Genomic DNA, 14,322 nt, shown 5'->3' on the forward strand with positions numbered 1-14,322 from the left:
AAACTTGTAGTCGAGGCTTTTCGAGGGCTGCCAGGCCCAAATTCGAGGCCTTTTGTGGGCTGCCAGGACACTGAGTTAAACCATTTGACAAAGCCTTTTAAGATGGGCTCCAACTAACCAATCGTCATTTTAACTTTGACAAGTTCAGGGTCTCAATGAGAGTAACTTGTCAAACGTTCGGCGGGTCGTGCCAGGATTACCTAGATAGGAGTGGCTTACTTGATGAAGGCAGGTTAACCCGGGGTTTTAGGTGAACTCAGGTAATCCCCTGCTACGACAGATATAGTTTCACACAGAAATCTGGAGTGCCCTTGGGAAAATATGGGAACTTTGAAGCAAGTTTCAGTACCAATGAGGGGTTTCAATTCCCATGTGAGATTACCAATGACAATGAGTTGACATACATTTCAGGGGAGTCTTGGAAGGAATTTGTTAGAGTTTACACGCTACATTTGGGTCAGGAGATTACGTTCAGTACTGACAATTCAGAAGTACCAAGTAGCGTTGTGACAACTGGGAATTTGCCTATCATACATTTTTTTCTCATGCAAGTTTTATTACACTAAATTTATCATATACCATATATAATAAATTAAATTGTCTGTGCTATAATATTGTAGCATACTACCAATTGTCCAATGAGAAAAGAGATATTATTGACAATGTCGCTGTAACTGAGGGGACAAGCTTAAACTAGAGAATGATGGAGTATGTCATATGCCAAGTGATGGACCTTAACAAGTTAGTGGAGCGTCATGATGCTGGAAACTATGATCAAGGAAGAGCATATGCATTCCTCCATACGTTGACATGGTCAGATTGCAACAAGAACTTCTCGGTAACCATCTTTCGGTACTTCATTCACTTTGTGTCATTTCAGTATGTTTATAGCTTTTTTCCAAATTAATTGTTCTTCCTTTACTACATAACATTAAGTTGCCACGTGATGATGTAACAAATATTGTTTTTAAACAGAAACTACCTAATCGTGTTGTCCCCGAAGAAATGGAGGAATATGGTGCCATAACCATTGTTTATCATCCACACAGTACTGTGTCAAGTACATACACCATTTCTGATATTGATGGTCGTATCTGCGTCAACAAATGGAACGAGTTCATGAAGAAGGAAAAATTCTTGCTGTTAGGACAGAAGGTGCTGATGTTGCTGTACCTGGGAGATCATGGGATTTATCTATTTGTTTCCCATGTTCCTGATGTGCCTCTAGAGTAGTTTTGGCAAAACGTAGTGCGTGAAAAAAAAATTAAGGGATTTTTAAGTCATTGCTGTAATGACGTACTTTATTTTTATTTCATGGTACTCTTGTGTTCGTGCACAACATAGTGGGCAAGAATTTAAATGGTCGTTCACGTTTTTCCATTCGATTGCCTTCATTGCAACTCGGTTTATTCATTATTTTTTTAGCAATTTTAACATGCTCCGTCTTACCCCTTATTTTCTCATAATAGTCAAGAAGGTAAGAAATAATCAAAACAACTATTTCATGCAATCATCATGTCAAATTTATTTCTTACTCTTACCTGCCATGTTAAAAGAGGGTTGGGGGGGTAGAACACCTCTTCTTATTAAGCTGTTATTACATGTAACCATGATAATCGCCTTGATACAATCACAAATATATTATTTCTTCTCAATCAACATCACACACAACACACAGAACACCATTACACTAGCCGTCAATAGCTTCAGCATGAAAACAATTTGTCTCCCTAGTCCTAACATCGTATAAGCTTGGTGCTTCGTAATGGTTGCCAGATTGCTCTAGCTGTAATTTGTCCTGCCTCCAATGTTGCCACTCTTGGTACATGCATTCTTTTCCCACTGTTTTTTTGCATGTTGTAGCTGTTCCCTTCTATCCTGTGCCCCAGCCATTGCATCAAGAGCATAAGAACCAACAAGGACACTTGTACCAACAAGATGATCTATGTACTCTAGTTCCCAGCGCCAGAAATCACATGGATCCTATGAATCAAGTGACCACAAATCAAACCAGCACTAACGAAACAGTATAAAAAATTACTCATGCAGTAAATGTCAACCCAAAGTGTAAAGGGATTGTACATCGTGGTGCTTGCACTTGTAGAACACCCAACCATCATGCTCTTCGGTACTGGACAGATAGAATCTAACCGTTTTGCCAAAGTCAGGGCAAGGGATCAGGGGCACATCAAATGATCCGCCCCACAGCGCGCACCTAATCGAGCTCCACGACGACATGGTTGATTTGGTGTCAGGCGACTGCGGCAGTGACAGAGGGTGGTCGTAATCCTTTGGGTAAGAGAAGAACTAGGGACTCCTCCACTGGGCTAACAAACCCTAACAACGGCACCAGAGCATCATGCTCCCTCTAAATAGGCTAACTAACAAATCTTCCAACCGACTAACCCAACCTAAAATCACGGGCGGACCATCCATGCGCATTACTTGTAAATATATCGTCAAATATCACGGGAGATATGTACCCTTCCATCGTACCGCATATCCCTCCCATCTTTTCTTTCCGCATATCGCTCCTTCCTTAACCGCCCAGAAAGTTTTGGTGTCCAGAGGTAGCCGTCGCCGGGATAATCGCCATCGCTCTACGGAAGCCCACGCCGACGCCGGAGTAAAAATAAAAAGGTATCATCCTCCACGTCTCCTCCCATGTCTTGAAATGTTCATACTTTTTTTTGTTGATTGGACCAAAAAGGAGGTTGTGATGAGATTAGAGATGCCATATTTTTGTGCAAGATTTTTGGTATTTGTTCCTGGCCGATTAGTTTTTCGTCGAAGGTACTATTTTTGTGCATGATTGTGTGTGCTTGTCTTTACTTGGAGTAAAGGTCGTTATGAGATTAGATGTGATTGCAAGTTCACAGTAGTTCATAATACGAACTGGTTATGGAAATATTATGTTGGTGGAGCTAATTTTCTAGCCCTTTGTAATAAACTGGATTACTATGAATGATTTCCATAATGTTGGAGTGAAGAATTTTATGCAAGAGCTTTGCGATTGGTTGTTAGGGGATCCTGATCATACAATCTAGTTATGGATTTTTTTGTTGTCGTTGGATTTTCTTTACAAGACCTTTAGGCTATGTTGCATTAGTAGGAATGATTTGAATGATGTTTGATTTAGCCACTTAGATGTGGCATACAAAGACTTGTTCTCAATACTACAGTAAAGGAGGTGCTGTTGAAGGAGGTGCTGGATTATTTAGGACTGATTTGGATGAGGTTGTTCATACCAAATTAGGAATACGAATTTTAGGAGATTAGAGCTTTTGCTGGAAATTCATGACTCAGTTTGTCTCACACATACCATGCTATTCTATATTACGAGGTATTTAAATAGTCCTATGTTTTATTGAGAATCGGTATATTTTGACAATCTGGATCTCATTAATCACATTCTACTATCTGGTGTTGTAGGCACCATGGATTCACATGTGCATGGCAATAAGCGTGCAGAGTATGACAGGTTGTTGCGTGAAGCCCGCCGGGAGATCGATGCGAAGGTCCAACACGAACGTGATGAGATGGACAGGGCACTCAACCAAGAACGTGCGTATGTCAATAGGATGCTTAAGGATGAGCGTGCTTATATGTCTAAAAAGATTAAGCAGATGCGTGAAGAGATGGAAAATAAGTTAAAGCAGGACCGCGAGGTCATGGAAAAGAAATTCCAGCTGTCGTACAAGGAGATGCATCTTAAATTGCAAAAGTGCCGGAAGGTTGTCGACGGCCTTATACAGATAGAGCGTGTCAATATGGACGCGAATGTGTTGCAGGCACGTGCCAATATGGACATTAGGCTGCAACAGGAGCGCAAGGACATGGACTACAAGGCTATGGTGGAGCAGGTCATGATGGAAGGAAAGATGCTGGAAGACCGTGCGATGTTTCAATCCAATGTTCAATGCCACAGCAGTCAACCGCAAGAACATGTCTTCAGTACTCCCCCTGTGAGTACCTTGCAACGATGCTATTCAGTCACGATCGCGACCGATATTGTCTATGAATAGTTTTTTGAGTAACTTTGTGTAAGCTATTCATATCCACCGTATTCCATGCACATAATATCCATAATATGGTGTTTTCTGATCCTAGATTTTTCCTTGTCTGCAATGTCCGCTTTCTGCTCATCGCTAATTCTTATGTGTGAACGCAAAAGACACGACAAATCCTGTGGGGCTAGAGGATGGTTGTGTTCATCGATGAAATCCTTGACAAACCACTGACCTGTTTCCTCCTGTCTTGCAATCACCAATTTAGCTTTACACCCTACATGAGTTATACTCCATGGCATGCTCTTTCTATCTTCCATCTTCCTCTTCATGTGCTTCTCTTCACGAACCCCTTCACGACTTACACATAAATTTCCTTAAAATTATATGGCAGTTGGATCCATCCCACTCCACATAGCTTCTCCGGACACTAAAACCTTTCTCAAGACCATATTTGTTATAGAATGTATAACCTTCGTCCTCACTATTAAACATCTTGTTGGCAATATGATAGTACTCCATCATTGACTCATGACTTACATCCGCCATGTCTTCCTGCATCACAATTCAGACGAATAAAAATCTGAAAGGACAAACATAAATGCATGCAAAATCCAGTACGAAATCTTGCGTGGAATTTTAAACTTTGCTCCTTGTACATATTATGGCAAGCGATCATAAACGTCCATAAACTGGGTCCCCCATAAACTAGTGAAGTGACCATGGATGATGAAAAATTCTAAATTGAATTGCATGCACTAGGGAAACCTAAATCGATGATGACTAAACAAATCTAAATAGGAAGTGCAGGCTATGAAACAAAGTAAGTTTATGGCGATATCTCCCGCAGGCATTGATATCTCCTACTGCATCAAGAAACACAAGCCTACTTTCAGAGCAAGAATTGATATCTCCTGGCGGCCTAACCGAGGGGCCAACCGTAGAGTATAGATCCATCTACGAGGAAGTTGGAGTTCCTGCCAAGAGTCACTTCCAACGGGCCAATCAAACGGGGAGGATTTGAGATTCGGACGATTCATACCTTAGTATGCAAGCCCGAAAGCGATGTGATCGGCGGGGGCGAGTTCCTATAGCGCCGCCACCGTCACCGCTGACATTGTCACCATAGATGTCATGCATTAATCTTCTTCCTGCCGCCGGGAACGTCATTTATAGTCAAGGGGACGAGGTGGAGGACGAGGACGACGCCGACGACATTGTTGGTACCTCTTGCCGGGCTCGTCGGATAGAAGGAAGAGGACGAGAACGAGGACTGGATCTAGACGTCGTGGACGTGATCGGTTGAAACCAGATTATTTTACCCTGGACCATTATGCCCTTCTCTGATTAAAATAATTAGGTTAATTCATTTTTAATCCCCCGCCAGATCGGACGGCTGATAAAATTCAAAGGGGTAAGTACTCGAAAGTACTCCCAGTACTTCCCCAATCACCGTAAAGGAGCTCTTACTTCAGAGTACATACTAAGAGTAGGTGCGTGTACTAAATTCTTGTTGCAACTTTAAATTAGGACACCGAGATGTACCGAATGTTCGATCCGGAGGAGCCCTAGACCGAACAATGCATTGACTCAGAGAGGGAGGTTCTACCGAACCAAATCTTTCGATGAAGACCCACTCCAGCACGAACAGAAAAAGGCCAGACAACCCATTTTGCTAGGCCACTCCCCAGCTGTTAATAAAAACTAAGGTAAGACTTCTGAAAAATGAAAAGCTTTTTAACAAAGATATATGGGTTTAATGGACAACATATACTTTTGAGGATGCACAGAAATATTACCTGAAGATCACTAAAAAAATAGTTCGGGGCAAGAGAGAAGAAGAAAAAAACAATAGGATGGAGAAGCACTTCTTCTGATGCCTAGACCTCAGTCCACTCTATGTACACACATATGTGCCCACCTGCTTAAGTTGCGCATATACCGACCACATGATAAAACAATAGACTGGTGCATAGCTAATAAGTTCATAAGAATACAACCTACGATGGAGGAGATATATTCCTCCGTACAAGACCATATCATTTTCTACATAAACGCAATGATGACCAACACAACACCGATATATCGACCAATAATTGAGCCCTTAATTTAACAGCAAGAACACGCATCCATCTACCAACATAGTTGAACACCCTATTAGGATATAATTTTGACACCATTTGTATGTTATACCATACAACAAAAAGATAAATGATAGCCGCACAATAATTGTCGTGGTTTTGGAATTTAAGGTATAGCAAGCCTTCTCCCTGATTGTAGAAATTGTTGACTTTAGAAAAGGTTCAACAAGATTTATAGCAATAAAGGGGCTTCTCAGAACCTGGGTGTACTTCAGCTCAAACATGGAAGTGGAAGAGAAAGTGGTGGTATGCCAGACGCCATATCAAGATACTAGTGGGGTGATGATGACAATCATAAGAGAAGAGGATACATTGGGCAACATGGTGGAAACTTTGTATTCCGAAGAACAAAGGGGGGGTTGGGATTGTTGGGGAACGTAGTAATTCAGAAAAATTTCCGACGCACATGCAAGATCATGGTGATGCATAGCAACAAGGGGGAGAGTGTTGTTCACGTACCCTGGTAGACCGAAAGCGGAAGCGTTAGTACAACGCGGTTGATGTAGTCGTACGTCTTCACGATCCGACCGATCAAGTACCGAACGTACGGCACCTCCAAGTTCAGCACACGTTCAGCTCGATGACGTCCCACGAACTCCGATCCAGCAGAGCTTTGCGGGAGAGTTCTGTCAGCACGACGGCGTGATGACGGTGTTGATGATGCTACCGACGCAGGGCTTCGCCTAAGCACTGCTACGATATTACCGAGGTGGAATATGGTGGAGGGGGGCACCGCACACGGCTAAGAGATCAAGAGGTCAATTGTTGTGTCTAGAGGTGCCCCCCTGCCCCCATATATAAAGGAGGGAGGGAGAGTCTGGCCCTAGAGGAGGGCGCGCGAAGTGTGGGGAGTCCTACTAGGACTCCCAAGTCCTAGTAGGATTCCCCTTTCCTTTGCGGAGTAGGAGAGAAGGAAAGAGGGGGAGAGGGAGTAGGAAAAGGGGGCTGCACCCCTTGTCCAATTCGGACCAGAGGGGGGCGCGCGCCTCCTTCCTTTTGGCACTCTCCTCTATTCCCATATGGCCCAATAAGGCCCATATACTCCTCGGCGAATTCCCGTAACTCTCCGGTACTCCGAAAAATACCCGAATCACTCGGAACCTTTCCGAAGTCCGAATATAGTCGTCCAATATATTGATCTTTACGTCTCGACCATTTCAAGACTCCTCGTCATGTCCCCAATCTCATCCGGGACTCTGAACTACCTTCGGTACATCAAAACACATAAACTCATAATACCGATCGTCACCGAACTTTAAGCGTGCGGATCCTACGAGTTCGAGAACTATGTAGACATGACCGAGACACATCTCTGGTCAATAACCGATAGCGGAACCTGGATGCTCATATTGGCTCCCACATATTTTATGAAGATCTTTATCGGTCAAACCGCATAACAACATACGTTGTTCCTTTTGTCATCGGTATGTTACTTGCCCGAGATTCGATCGTCGGTATCTGAATACCTAGTTCAATCTCGTTACCGGCAATTCTCTTTACTCATTATGTAATGCATCATCCCGCAACTAACTCATTAGTCACAATGCTTGCAAGGCTTATAGTGATGTGCATTACCGAGAGGGCCCAGAGATACCTCTCCGACAATCGGAGTGACAAATCCTAATCTCGAAATACGCCAACTCAACAAGTACCTTCGGAGACACCTGTAGAGCACCTTTATAATCACCCACTTATGTTGTGACGTTTGATAGCACACAAAGTGTTCCTCCGGTAAATGGCAGTTGCATAATCTCATAGTCATAGGAACATGTATAAGTCATGAAGAAAGCAATAGCAACATAGTAAACGATCAAGTGCTAAGCTAACGGAATGGGTCAAGTAAATCACATCATTATCTAATGATGTGATCCCATTAATCAAATGACAACTCATGTCTATGGCTAGGAAACGTAACCATCTTTGATTCAACGAGCTAGTCAAGTAGAGGCATACTAGTGACACTTTGTTTATCTATGTATTCACACATGTACTAAGTTTCCGGTTAATACAATTCGAGCATGAATAATAAACATTTATCATGATATGAGGAAATAAATAATAAATTTCTTATTGCCTCTAGGGCATATTTCCTTCAGTCTCCCACTTGCACTAGAGTCAATAATCTAGATGACATCATCATATGATTTAACACCCATATTCATATTTGTATATGATTAACACCCATAGTTCGCAGACTAAGGCATAGCCTAGTGGTGGGAAGGGGTTGATGCCTTCCCACCCACCCAGGTTAAAGGCACGGTACTTGCAATTTGGGTTTGTTGCGCCAATTATACTGTAGGGGGTTCCCTTACAGTCTTTCTGTCAAAAAAACACCCATAGTTCATGTTGTCATGTGATCAACACCCAAAAGGTTACTAGAGTCAATAATCTAGTTCACATCGCTATGTGATTATCACCCAAAGAGTACTAAGGTATGATCATGTTTTGCTCGCGAGAGAAGTTTAGTCAACAGGTCTGTCACATTCAGAGCCGTGTGTATTTTGCAAATATTCTATTTCTACAATACTCTGCACAAAGCTACTCTAGCTAATTTCTCCCACTTTCAATATGTATCTGGAATGAGACTTAGAGTCATCTGGATCAGTGTAAAAGCTTGCATCATTGTAACTCTTTACGACGGGCTCTTTTATCACCTCCATAATCGAGAAATATTTCCTTAGTCCTCACTAAGAATTTTCTTGACTGCCACCAGTGATCTACTTTTAGATCAAAATTGTACTCCCTTGTCAAACTAAGGTATACAATAGGTCTGGTATACAGCATAGCATACTTTATAGAACCTATGACTGAGGCATAGGGAATGACTTTTCATTCTCTTTCTATTTTCTGCCATGGTCGGGTTTTGAGTCTTACTCAACTTCACACCTTGCAACACAGACAAGAAGTCCTTCTTTGACTGTTCCATTTTGAATTACTTCAAGATCTTATCAGGGTATGTACTCATTGAAAAAATCTTATCAAGTGTCTTGATCTATCTTATACATCTTGATGCCCAATATGTAAGCAGCTTCACCGAGGTCTTTCATTGAAAAACTCTTATTCAAGTATCCCTTTATGCTATCTAGAAATTCTATACCATTTCTAATCAACAATATGTCATCTACATATAGTTTTAGAAAATGCTATAGAGCTCCCACTCACTTTCTTGTAAATACAGGCTTCTCCAAAAGTCTGTATAAAACCATATGCTTTGATTAACTCATCAAAGCGTATATTCCAACTCCGAGATTCTTGCACCAGTCCATAGATGGATCGCTGGAGCTTGCACATTTTGTTAGCACCTTTAGGATTGACAAAACCTTTTGGTTGCATCATATACAACTCTTCTTTAACAAATCCATTAAGGAATGGAATTTTGACATCCATTTGCCAGATTTCATAAAATGTGGCAATTGCTAACATGATTCGGACAGACTTAAGCATCGATACGAGTGAGAGTATTTCATCGTATTCAACACCTTGAACTTGTCGAAAAACTTTTGCGACAAGTCGAGCTTTGTAGATAGTAACACTACTATCAGCGTTTGTTTTCCTCTTGAAGATCCATTTATACAATATGGCTTGCCGATCATCGGGCAATTCAGCCAAAGTCCTCACTTTGTTCTCATACATGGATCCCATCTCAGATTTCATGGTCTCAAGCCATTTCGTGGAATCTGGGCTCATCATCGCTTCCTCATAGTTCATAGGTTCATCATGTTCTAGTAACATGACTTCCAGACTAGTATTACCATACCACTCTAGTGCGGACTATACTTTGGAATACCTACGAGGTTCTGTAGTAACTTAATCTGCGACAATTTATGCAGACTGCAATGTCTTATTGGTAGGTTATACTTCGGTGTCTTTCGCCCATTGTCATAGGAGGCAAACTGTGTCTCTCATGAGCTAGCTAGGCTGGCGGTCTCAACATCACCCTCGTTGTGGGTTGAGGAACCACCGGCCTCAATTGTAAGGTGGATGGTGGATGATGTAATGTACAATGGTAGTACTTGTCTCCTTGGATGGCTACTCTGGGTAGACGAACCTCTAACTCGCTTATCGCATGACTGTCGTTTCCCTCTATGAATGCCCCAAATCAGGTCGGTTTTGAAAAACATTCCCTTTGGTTATAGACCGAAACAATGCTCAAGTGCTTCTATAAGTCGTTTTTTACTTGAAAGGTGTTTTTTATAGGATTCAAGAGGGTCTATGCAAATTCGATGTTTTTCTTTTCTATTTCTACGTTTCGACAATCATACTTGAATTCAATGACACAATCTTTTTGTGGTAACCAAACTTTTTTGCTCATGAGGCAATTATTAATTGAAACTCGAAGGGAATGAGATTGAATCTTCCCTGCAAAAATAAATAAAAATAAAAACCTCTTACATGTCACGCGGTCTACTCGTAATTCCGCTGAGGAGGACAACTTAATTAGCGATGGCCTGCACATCAGCTTCAACGTCAACGACAACAGCCATAGATTTTGCTTGAGCTTGAGCAGCCAAGGCGAGCCATCCCCGCAGGCCCTTCCGCACGATCTTGCAGTCGTCATAGGCACGGTCGCGGAAGGTCTCCACGTCGGCCATCATGCTCGCGATGCTGGACATGAGCAGCTCCTTCTTCCACTCCTCCAGCGGCGCCAAGTCCGAGTACTTATCCCCGAACTCGTACATCTTCTGAAATTCGATGCCGGCGATGTTGTGGGTGTGCTTCCTTGCCACGCCAACAGCCTCCCTGGCGCGTAGGTGCTCCTCCACGGACCGCAGCATCTCCTCTTCCGCCGACAGCGCGCGGCGGCTGGACAACACCTGCGCGATCCACCGCGCCGCCACCTCGAAGAACCACGGGATCAGGACCTTCCTCGCCATGCCCACGAAGGACAGAGATGGTGCGAGGGACGGTGCCAGGGACAGCGGGAACACGTGCTCGAACAGCAGGCCGACGACGTAGCCGTCACTGTCGATGGTGACCGCGACGGCAGTGTCCAGGAGCGGGAACGAGTAGGTGTACCCCGTGCAGTAGATGACCGTGTCGGCCACGACGGAGGAGCCGTCCACGAACTCCACGCGCCCGTCGGCGTGAAGACGGCAGATGCGGGAGTGCAGGCGCAGCACGTCGCCGTGGTTGGCCAGCATCCTCGACATGGCCGGCGTGGCGGCCGTGGCCTCGGAGCTGGCCGTGAGGTGCACCTCCCTGGCGACGCGTCAGAGGTCCAGCACGATGTCCTTGCCACTTTCACCGCACCCGACCACCACCGCCGCCTCACCGAGGAATGGCTCCGGCGTCCGGAACAAGTGGCTATGCAGCTGCCGGCGCGTCCACTCCGCCATGCCTTCGATGTCGCTCGGGAGCATCGGCTGCGAGTAGTGGCCGGTGGCCACCACCACAGCGTCGAACACCTCCTCCTCCCGCGCAAAATCATCATCCTCAGTGGTGCCGAGGCGCTGCACGGACCTCCACTGACGGATCATAATCGTCGATGTCGGCGTGGGGGCGACGCGCAGGACCATGGTGTTGAGCCTGACGACGTCCATGAGCCCGAACGCGTCGCAGAAGTCCCGGAGGTAGCAGTGCATCTCGCCGTGGACCGGCAAGCTGCGCGGGTCACGGCCCTCCAGTCCCCGGGGAAGAACTGGAAGTCGGAGAAGCCCATGGCCTCGCGCGGGCTGATGAGGCGGAGGCAGGCATAGATGCTGCTGGGCACGCGCACCGGCATCCTAGCGCCGAGCGGGTCCTCGACGTCGGTCCGGGGGCCATACAGCCACTGTCCGCCGATGTCGCCGCTCTGCTCCATGACCGTGACGGCGTGGCCCTCCTGCCGCAGCTCGCGCGCCACCGCCAGGCCGGCCACGCCGCCCCCCACCACGCACACGCTCTTGGACTGCAACGCTGACTCGCCGCCCCCAGCATCCATGCCGATCGGTTGGTCGACGGTGACCACGCTTTGCTTTCCTTGGTGGGTCGATAATAATATCGATTGCTAACATACCACGATCAATGACTGTCATCCATGTACTTGATACTCTTATGAAATGCTACATTTCAGTATTCCTAATCTGACATAGCTGTCGATCAACTAACACAGAGAAAGATGACGAAGACGTGGATGATAGTATGGAGAGCACGGACAGCAAGAGCCGCTACGTCCTCAGGAGGCTGCGGAATGGGAAAATCCCGTACCGCAGCGGCTCCGACAGGCTCTACGGCAACATAGCCTGCCCCTTCTGCTGCGCGAGAATCAAGAACGACTACGACAACCTGATCATGCATGGCACCGATATCGGCCGTGGTAATGGGAGGAACCACAAGCCCCACGTCCGGGCTGAACATGCCACTTTTGGTGCCTTCCTCACGAAGTACGCGAAGGGGCATCTGCCATTCTACCTCCCGAGGCCTCCTCGTCCGGCCAAGATGCCGAGGATCTGATGCGCTACTTGGTTGTTACTACTGGCCCACCCTAGTTAAGACTGTTTTTATGTTATGGTTGTCGTGTGATACTTCTGCCCCACCGTACTGCTTGAATTTATGCGCCGGTTTATCTTTTGGGTTGCGACCGTTTAACATGCTATGTTTAAGTGTTTGGTAGTACATTGCTCATTTCTTGTAATGGACAACTTCCAATGCTACGTGCTTAGGTACATGCTAACAATATTAAATATGGTTTTCTGAAGCAGCAGTGCCAATTTGTATATGATAGGCGCCTAATTAAGCGTCTACCCTGTACTAATAAGCGTTGTTGCTTCATTAAACTATTGTTTATCTTGTAAGCACCTACCCTGTACTAATAAGTGCATTGCGGTCAACCTTGCCTAATACCTCCACTATGGTGATATATGGTACATATATGTTATGACTCTAACTGAAGATCCTAATGCTATATCTTGCACTGAATTTGGTATGTTTAGAAATAATGACATTCAAGTTATTTCTATGGACATTTAAACCATTATAAATGATCTTGTATTAATAGCTGCCAAATGTAGAGCACAGAAATGTTTGCCAGGAGTACATACTGCCATTTGAAGTAAAACAAATGAGCATGCATTAGTAATTGCCAGAAATGTAGCATGCACATGATTGCCAAAAGTACCTATTGCCATTTTTTGACATGCACTTAGGTTGTATAATATATTGCCAAAAGTACATCATGCAAATGATTGGCAGAATGACCTATTGGCAGTTCAACCAAAAGAACCGAGCATGTATCCCTAATTGCCAAAATTATATAATGTTCGTGATTGCCAAAAGTATGTACTGCGACAGGAGAGATTGCTATATTGAGGTATGTTATCATACCCTACTTTTTACGGTCCTAGCTAGTGTTAGCAAGCCATCTTTCATCACTCGTCGATGCACGTTTGATAAAGTTCAATGACCAAATCGTAAATGACAAATGTATCATAAGTAGTGCTAACGACTGTGCTACCGAGTACGTACCTAAACTACCATTTGGTTAACTTAAATGAGCTCGATATAGCTTATGACGGCTTGCATGATCGTCTTGATATCAAAGAAGGCACTTGTTTAGCAATGGTATTGCTATCAAATTTCACTCTAAGCTCTTCCATAGTTTTTGTTTTTTTAGCTTGAACTTTATCAACAAGCTTCCTCGGGCGTCCACGTGCTCTCCGCTTTTTTGGGGAGCTCGGGGTGTCGGGATCCTTTGGGGAGCTCGACGTGTCTGATATCTTGCACTGAACAGTACCGATAATTTCTTGGACATCGTCTTGTGAATTGATAGGTTCCGATGCAACGTGGGCTTCATACTGCCTGCACAGCAGACATCAGTGCATTCTGTAGCATCATGACACATGTGAATACAATAAAATATCCGTGCTTTTTCGCTAACCGTTATGGGGTACTTGTATGTTTTCATGCGAAGACTGTTGCAATCTGAACGCAGCAAGCTTGAAACTATTTTCCAGCTAAATATATCTATCTGTGACTACATTTGATAAGCGACACATATGTCAGAACAGCGTTCAGTCATAAGATATTCTACAAGAAAATATAGTGTTTGGCTCACCTGCTCCACTTTGTCGGTAAATACTTCACCGTTCCATGTCAACATGTACTTCAATGTAAAAAACACACATGAATGCCTGCAGTATTTAGTTTAGGTTTTAGTAAACTTGGACGTGTCGGCAAGGAATAATTTAGGAGGTCGT

At 44.4% G+C, this 14,322-nt stretch overlaps 1 protein-coding gene and 1 pseudogene across 1 annotated transcript in view; one reads left to right on the plus strand and one right to left on the minus strand.

Moving 5' to 3' along the window:
- Positions 1-12,580, plus strand: part of LOC147974169 (uncharacterized) — a 37,351-nt gene extending 24,771 nt beyond the window's left edge. Inside the window, exons 2-4 of the mRNA XM_087525194.1 lie at positions 426-431; positions 5,203-5,230; positions 12,240-12,580. Coding sequence (XP_087381320.1) covers positions 426-431; positions 5,203-5,230; positions 12,240-12,580 — 375 coding nt within the window. The remainder of the gene's footprint in view (positions 1-425; positions 432-5,202; positions 5,231-12,239) is intronic.
- Positions 10,346-12,225, minus strand: LOC147974171 (flavin-containing monooxygenase FMO GS-OX-like 8 pseudogene; annotated as a pseudogene).
- Positions 12,581-14,322: the final 1,742 nt, after the last annotated feature.

Source organism: Triticum urartu, chromosome 5A (genome assembly GCF_056163025.1).
Source record: "Triticum urartu cultivar PI428250 chromosome 5A, HENAU_Tu73, whole genome shotgun sequence".
Taxonomy (NCBI): domain Eukaryota; kingdom Viridiplantae; phylum Streptophyta; class Magnoliopsida; order Poales; family Poaceae; genus Triticum; species Triticum urartu.